At 37.4% G+C, this 8,246-nt stretch overlaps 1 protein-coding gene across 1 annotated transcript; it reads right to left on the bottom strand.

Annotated features, from left to right (window-relative positions):
* Nucleotides 1-539: 539 nt before the first annotated feature.
* Nucleotides 540-3,135, bottom strand: RAD51 (RAS associated with diabetes protein 51). The gene is made up of 9 exons (XM_068607592.2): nt 2,873-3,135; nt 2,540-2,684; nt 2,339-2,449; nt 2,136-2,227; nt 1,894-1,988; nt 1,683-1,796; nt 1,269-1,398; nt 1,017-1,138; nt 540-938 (listed from the first exon to the last, which is right to left on the bottom strand). The coding sequence occupies exons 1-9, from the start codon at nt 2,972-2,974 to the stop codon at nt 815-817; spliced, it is 1,035 nt and encodes a 344-aa protein (XP_068463693.2). The 5' UTR covers nt 2,975-3,135; the 3' UTR covers nt 540-814.
* Between the last annotated feature and the right edge of the window lie 5,111 nt (nt 3,136-8,246).

Here is an 8,246-nt window from a genome sequence, read left to right as displayed (position 1 = left end):
TTACTTGTACTCTCTTTAAGAATGTTTTCTTTGTTTCTTTGAGAGTTCTTAATCTTAGGAGGAAATTGTGAATGATAACATGAAGAGATTGATGTACTCAATGTAATCAAGGTGTTTGGATGTAATTCAAGTTTAGGTGAACCAAGATAAATTTTTGTGTGTTATTATCTCTCTGCTCTTTTTTAATTGTTTTGCTTGATGATCAAAATCTAAACCCACTCATTGATTTGAACTGGGTTTGACCTAAACTCTAAAACATAACTCAATCCAACTCAATATGGATAATAAATTTATTTGTATTGATAAGTTTTAACACATCAGAATGATCAATTCAAATATAACCAAAGACCAAAGTCTGAGAGATGAAATTCTAAATTATCTGATTATGGATTAACTATATTTCCAAGTTCTCAATATGTTAGGGGTAGTAAGTGCTGAAGGACATTTGGTGCTTCTCTCCCTCGAATTTCCAATTCTACAAGTCGCAAAACAACCCCTCAGTTTAATACCTGTGACGTATATACTTTGTTGATTACATATTTCTTTAAATACTGATATTTAGTAGAAAAGCCAACGAAAAACTGAGTACAGACGGATAGTTGATTGTAACTGAACTCTACAATACAAATTTATTACTATCGACATCACAAAAAACAAAGACACGATTGCGACAGATAACATGAAATCGGGAATCACCAAACTGAAAATTACGCAAAATTTGACACCGGATATTTGCAAATCAGCTGTTGTATAGCTTACAAAAAAAAGTTAAGCAAAGAGGGGAAAAACTAAACTTGAGACATGCTGAAAGTGGTTAGTCTTTAACATCTGAAACCCCTTCGGGGCATATCTGAAACCTTGCTTCAGCTTCAGCCAAGCAAGGAGAGCTTATCACTTTACAGATTCGCTCTTCCCCTCTCCCTTTTCTGAGAGCGAGCCTGTCATCAATTAAAATCCAGGTTAAGGAGCTCGGAGAAAAAAACTAAACCTAAACTACTAGTATTGCATATTCATACCTAGTTGTTGTAGCATGAGCCATAATGTTGCCTCCAATAGGCTTGACTTGAGGTCCAGCAAAGACTGCAGAACCGTCTACTTGTGAAACTACTTGATTTGTTATGACAATAGCCACGCCAAACTAAAAGAGAATCAGAAAAAAAATTAACTCCAAACATAGTATGCTCGATAATTCAACATCCTAAGTCTGAATCTTAAATTAGTTAAACCTAGAAGGTTAGGTGCACCACAAGCTCAACTAGAAGTTCTACCTCGTCTGCCAATTTTTGAAGGCTCCTCAGGAACTTTGCTAGATGCATTTGCCGGGCTGAAAGCTCCCCCCTTCCCGAGAAATCTGTCCTATAGAGGGCAGTAGCACTGTCTACAATCATGACAGCAAACCTGTGTATGTACAGTAAAAAAGAGAACCTCAAAAGCCTTTATTTTGCTAGCTAAACGAAAAAGAGTTTCCACAATCAATATCACTAATTAAGGAAAATCTTACAGCTCAGCATAAGAGAAAAACAAGAAAGCATATAACACTTTAGCTGCTAAGTGATAAAGCAAGATGAGAAGAGAACAAATAATATGATATTATACCCTCGTGCAACACTATAAAAGACACGCTATATAATTTTCGGCAGATCTTAAAATTATTGAACAGAGAGAACCATTGCAAGTCACACCTTGTTTCCACCATCATCGAAGCTGCTTCAAGCAGAAGCCGTGATTGATGATCAGTGTTGTATGCTCTGGCATAAGCAACATTTTCCAATACATCAGCGCCATTCAGTCCAAACCTGCAACACTGGGAAACATTAATACTGAATGAAAACATATCATATACACATGGTAGCAGCGAAGTCATATCAAAGAATCAAGAATCAATTATTATACCTATCTGCTATCTGTAAGAGTCGTTGAGGTCTAAATGTACCCTCGGCATCTATGTACATAGCTTTACCCTCTCCCCCTCCTTGGTCTAGTGGCAACTACAGCATCAACAAAAATGAAAATGTTGGTAAAGATGTTAGAATTACAGATAGATATGGACCAAAAGTGTCACAAACTCGATTATAACAGAGTACACTAGAGTAATTATTATGAAGTATGGGCACTTAAGGATCTAAACTACTAACTTGGCAAGTGACACAGAGAGTGTGACACAACTGAGTCTTCCCAGATCGAAATTCACCGTATAACTCAGTGATAGAACCGGTCTCAATTCCACCTGATAGAATCAGACATATCAAGTTAGACACTCCAACAATGAAATTCATAAACGTTCCAAATCCACACACAATAAAACACCAAAAAGGTCTTAATTCTTTCAGATTCTGACCCTCCAATATCTTGTCAAGGTCTCTCGATCCCGTGGTTATCTGAATGATTGCATCGCGCTGGGCATGGAGTTCACTAGCACTGGTAAACCCCATAGGCACCAGCTTAGAAGCTGTAGGTAAACAACAAAACTTTAAAACAATACCTTCATAATTATAAGAAACGGTCAATAAGGAAAACAAGTGTAAAAGTGACTGTTCACCTGCTTCAATGATCTTGTCGACTTTAGCTTCACTGATACCTTTGATTTGCAAAAGGTCTTTCCTAGGAGTATAAGCAACGGATTCAACAGTGCAAATGCCCGCGTCTTTAAGCTTCTTAACGTCCGTGGCGGCTATGCCCGATGCCTGGGATGATATTTAAGCATTAGGGTTTCAACATAGAAAACATAAAGAGGGGATTTTGCCCTGAGGGGTGACATTTGAAAGCGAGAAACCGAAATCGGGGAAATTAGGTTTATGGGGTTGGTAAAAAGATGAAAAAGAAAGGGTTTTTGAAGAAAAGAAATGAAGGGTAAGGGTGCTGAGGATTAAACCTGCAGTTGCTCGACGGGTAAAGGGCCATGTTGGATCTCTTCGGCTTCATCCTGCTGTTGGGGGGTTCTCTGGAGGCGTTGCTGCTCCGCGGTTGCCGACATCTGATTCTGACCGTCAGAGATTCAATGTCTGATAACAAAAGCGATTGGGAGAAGGGAAAAATGAAAATTGGGTGAAGTGGGTCAGTGGGGTGAGGATTCAAAAAGACACTGGAAGAGGCGCCAAAATAAATCTTCTATTTTCCCCCAAGAAACTTACACCACAAGCTTTTAGTTTCCATAATTTTTATTTTTTTAAAACAGTTTCAATTCGAAATAATAGTGTTGCATGTTAATAAATAGGTAAGTTTTTATTTATTTAAATAAGTATTTTGAAAGACCAATTCTAGATAATTCATTTTTGTAAGGACATTAATTTAATTTAAGGGTATACCCGAAAAAAAATAGATAAAATATGGATATTTATATTTTATTAGTTAAATTAAAAAATTAGAGAAATTTGTTCATTTCTTTTAAAATTTGAAATATCATAGGAACGTTAGTGGATTTGTATAAATAAAGTAGGCCTAGATAGTATCTCAAACTAGTTGTATAATTGTTGATGTGTCGGTTGTCTCCTTGCTCCTCACTTTAAGTCTTCTCCTTTAATTGCTGGTGCTCCGTCGGGGTTGACTTGAAAAAGGTACTCCGACGATCAAGTAAGTGTTTTGTGTTAAGAGTGTATAACGAAAACTGATTAAAGCGTACCTTACACCTCTGTAGAGGGTTTATTTATAGTATGATCCCTGATTTATAGGGAAGTATATTGATATATTTGAAGAATATCTTTAATAAATCAATATCTTCTACTGAATCAATGTTAGCTGATTTCTTGGGGATGTCACCCGGATTTGGCGGGACATGATCATGACTCATAAGGAGTTTCCATAATTTTTATTACTGTCATTTATTGAGTGCTTTATATTAGTATGGTCGGTCGGTAACCGATACCGAGTGATTGGCTCATCCGGTATTGACCAATACACTTGCCTCACGGGCTCGAGGATTGTCAGTTTCTAAAGAGTCGAGATGTGACTGTTGGGTGTCTCGAGGTAAGACGTGACTTGGATTCATTTAATGTGTTGTCAGAGACGTGACATGCACCTTTTCAAAGTGTCATTTCATGTGTATTGTTTGATTGAGGAGATCTAACGGTTACCAACCCGTGCCATTTCGTATACCAAGTGTTGTGTACCCTTGGATGATAAGAAATCCAATGGCTCCAAGAGGCGAATGTCTTACTATCTCTCTTCATTGACGCTCAATAAATAGAAACGCTTGTTGAACTTGTAAAGTTTGTTGTCACCTTTTGTGCTATTGAGTTCATCAAGTGTAATCTGAGTGACGAGTTTTGATCAATCCTCTTTATTTCGCTTCTTTTACTAAAAAAGGTTAGTAATGTCTTCTCCCATTGGGTCTTCTATAATTATTTTGAGTTCTGAGTCTTTTGAGCATTCTCACTCCACATTTGCAGTGTGAGGGATGTTAGTGGTTCATAGCAAGCAGTCGACCTTGCGAGCCGAATGTTTGACGATCCTAACTATGAGTTGGTTAATCCACGCGTCCTGGACATCCTTACTTGTTTTAGGGGTTCTACCACTTTAGACGGTTTTTTGTCTAAAGTTTTCATTTTGAAACCTGACGCCCTTCGAACGCGGTTGTAGCCGAGAATTGTAACCACACCGACTAGGTCTATCACAGTCGGGAAAACGCTCCCCAAGATTTTTTTTTTCTTTATATATATATATATATATCACATTTTTCAATGATTTCCATGTCACCCTTCCTTCATGACTCCCTAGGATAAAGAAATTTTCCATGTTCTCGGCCAACTTCTGAATAGGCTTCCTACTCAGAAGCTTGTTGCCTTGTTTGAGTCGTCCAAAACATGGACTGACTTGAATGGTATGTTACATTTTAACGTACATAAGGCTTTATTCAATATTTTGACTAGATGCTTAATTCTTTTGTGTTTTGAACAAATCATGTCTCAGATTAACCTTAAGTTGGTAAATTTTTTTAAACAATTGAAAATCCAAGTGGCCAAGCGTCAAAAAGGGTCTTTGGAGGTGCTAGGGGAGGGAACATCAACCCCTATTGTCGACGTGGTGCCACCTATGACTGCCCTACAACCTTCTAACCCGAAGAAGAGGGATCGTCCGACTAAGGCGTCCCACCCTCGGATGGAGACTGGGTCATCGTCTTCTTCTCCTTCAGTGTTTGGCGAACGTCTACAACTAGCTCAAGGCGTTCAGGTGGCGATGACGCCTAAAGAGGAAAGTATCATAGCCGCCATATCGATAAATGATTTGGTGGTGGGATTAGCCGAGATGCTGATTCACTCACTTGTGGTAACCCGAATGCTTGGCGGTGAACTAGAGAGGAACTCAGTCGTTGTGGTGGCTAAGCTAAAGTCACAATTGGATGAGTCCTCAAGCTCATTGAAATCGACCCTGAAAGCCATGGGAGCGTTGGACGAGAAGTGTCGTCAAGCCAATGCTGAGGCTGATGAGGCCAATAGTAAGGGGGCAACTCTGGAAGCATAGTTGCAAACAAAGGGAGTCAATTGTGCTAAAATCAAGGAGGAATTTGCAACTGAAAAGAAGACTATGATTGAGAAGATAGAGTATAATGAGTCCTTCCTTCTTCGAATTAGCAAGCAATGTTTCTTCCAGGGTATCCGTTAGGCTGCATTTTACCATAGTGTCCCCTTTGAAGACAACCAATATGATGTGGACAAAGATGTGGTAGAAGAATGAGGTTGAACGCTCCTAGAAGAGTTGTTTTAATCCTCTGTAAATATGTGGACAACCAATATGATGTTTACATTTGCTTTTTATTTATGCCATCTTCCTTTTTTCTATCAACTGATAGTATGTTTTTAATTGTCGAATGTCGTTAGTAATAAAATATGTTATAACTTGAATTGATGGTTGAACTGTCAATAACAGTTGTTGAACACCATTAATAAGTTGTTTGAATGAATGGCGTTTAGTAGATCCTGAGTTAGGATGCCGATAACATTCGCTGAGCGCCGTTGATTTATGTTTTCAAATTTCGAAGTGAATGACACATTAATAATGTTGAGGCTCCGACCGAATGACTTTTGAATTTTTCTTTTTGGTTGTGAGGTGTGTTTACCTCAATATGTGCTTGGCATAGTTACCTTTGTGATAGGTTAGTTAATGTCGTCCAGGCTCTAACAAATAATTTGACAATTTTGTGACTTGGTTTTATTGAAATCATCTTTAAAATTGGTTGTAGGTGAGTACAAGCTATGTTGAGTAGTTGACCGGTTAGGGTTACTTGTTTGAGTAACTGCCTTAATCAGTAGTGATTTGAAGGATGATCTTTTGAATATGTTGTATGCTTTTAAGGGTCGTTGGTTGTTGAGTAAGCTACTTTATGCGATGGCCATTTTTAAGGCGATGTTTGACTATGTGAACTCGTGGTTGGTAAGGGTTGTTTAAGCGAACCATCTTGACCGAGTAATTGTTCAATTTGGTAAAAGCTGCTAGTTGTTAAGCGAACTGCCTTATCAAAATAGGTGACGATTGGTAACGGTAGCTAGTTGTTAAGTAATTGCCTTAATCGATTTGTTGCATGTTTGGTAAGGGCTGCTAATTGTTAAGCAGCTGCCTTAATCAAGTGATCGTTCGGTCGATAAAGATCGCTAGTTGTTAAGTAGTTGCCTTAACTGAGTTGGTGCGCATTTGGTAAGGGTTGTTAATTGTTAAGCGGCTACCTTAACCAAATAGTCATTCGGTCGGTAAGGGTTGCTAATTGTTAAGCGCCTGCCTTAATCGACCTATGTTGCATTTGTGACAATAACATACATTATGTGATTAACTGAAATAAGAAGATATAATTTTAAAGTACCTCGTTAAACCTTCTCGGTCGAAACTCCTCCTTAGGGGTAAAACAACTGAGCAAGGAAAGAGTACACTATTTATTTATATTTTCAACTGTAATAAAATTTGAGATGAGTGACATTACCCAATCTCGATATAGATTTGCCTAATAAAAATTCTAAGAAATAAGCTTCGTCGGTCGCTGTGTCTTTAACATGGAAAGGTCCTTCCCAATTACTTGAGAATATGCCTTCGTTTTTTTGAGCGTCGTTGCGCATCCTTCAGACTAAGTCTCCCTTTTGAAATTTTCAAGGTGTCACCTTTGAGTTGTATCATCTCGTTGCTCGAATCTTACAAGTTTCTTCTCTTATTCTTCTTTTGTCTCTGAATTCATTTATTAGGTCGAGCCCGACCAATAAGCTTTCTTTGTTAAGATCTAGATTAAATAGTTGTCGTCGTAGAGAGAGTTTTATGACTTCAACTGGAATGATAGCCTTGTGCCATACATTAAATTGTATGGGGTCTCTTGAGTGGTGGATTACAGTGTACACCGATAAGCCCATAAGACTTCAAGAAGCTCCTTGGTCCACTTGCCTTTAGCTGGACCGAGTCTCTTTTTTAATTTGTTGATAACTATTTTATTAGCAGCTTCGGCCTGGTCGTTGGTTTGAGAGTGTTCCACCGAACTTGTGATGTGTTTAATGTTGAGTTTCTTGTAAAACTCAATAAGTCCTTGGTCGATGAATTGCCGACCGTTATCAATGATGATGACGTGAGGTATCCCAAAACGAAAAACGTTTTTTGTAGGGGTTGTGTTAGGGCCATATATAAATGTTGTAACCAAATCAATTAAATATTTTTTTTTGTATAGGAATACACAGTATTCCGATCTTAAGTCTATTGAGATTATCACTAAGGTTAATTACCGAATTCAATGTATTGTCCATTTTGAAGTTAAAAGGAACTATTGGACATATCAAAACAAGCCTCTTAGTCAATAACTAAGAGAACATGATTTCGTCTTTAAATATGAGATAATATCATTAGGCTCCATCATCAATGTATTGTTTACTTTAAAGTTGAGACACGAAAATTAAGAAATGAAGATATATTTAAATTGTATTTATCTCAATTTCTAAATTATGTAAGAATATTTGATATATCAAAAACATATAGGTGTTTAAAAATAAGTTGTTGGCTAGTAGAGACAAATTCAAAAATTAAATATGTTTATCAGCTAGTTAGCCATTTAAATCAATAAACAATGTAGATACTTTCATTTTTGGTTTGGATGGTAACAGTTGGAAGATTGTTTTCTACACCGTGTTCTGTTCGAATGCTGGTAAATGAGAAAAGAAAATGCTTGCTAATAGAATAACACTTTTTATTGGAAGGTGATTTTTAAATTATTTGGCTAGTTTTCTTTGATCTTGTCAGAATTGGCATATTGTGTATAGATCATAACAGCTCTTTGCATTTGTTTG

The sequence above is a fragment of the Phaseolus vulgaris genome, chromosome 3 (genome assembly GCF_051622355.1).
Source record: "Phaseolus vulgaris cultivar YP4 chromosome 3, ASM5162235v1, whole genome shotgun sequence".
In the NCBI taxonomy this organism is placed as follows: domain Eukaryota; kingdom Viridiplantae; phylum Streptophyta; class Magnoliopsida; order Fabales; family Fabaceae; genus Phaseolus; species Phaseolus vulgaris.
This window is presented reverse-complemented; position numbering and strand designations above follow the sequence as displayed.

Coding starts and splice junctions, on each gene's coding strand:
- RAD51 (XM_068607592.2), bottom strand. CDS start 2,974: ATGTCGGCAACCGCGGAGCAGCAACGCCTCCAGAGAACCCCCCAACAG. Junction 2,450..2,539: donor CGACAAGATCATTGAAGCAG/GTGAACAGTCAC, acceptor GTTTACCTACAG/CTTCTAAGCTGGTGCCTATG. Junction 1,399..1,682: donor TCGATGATGGTGGAAACAAG/GTGTGACTTGCA, acceptor GTACATACACAG/GTTTGCTGTCATGATTGTAG.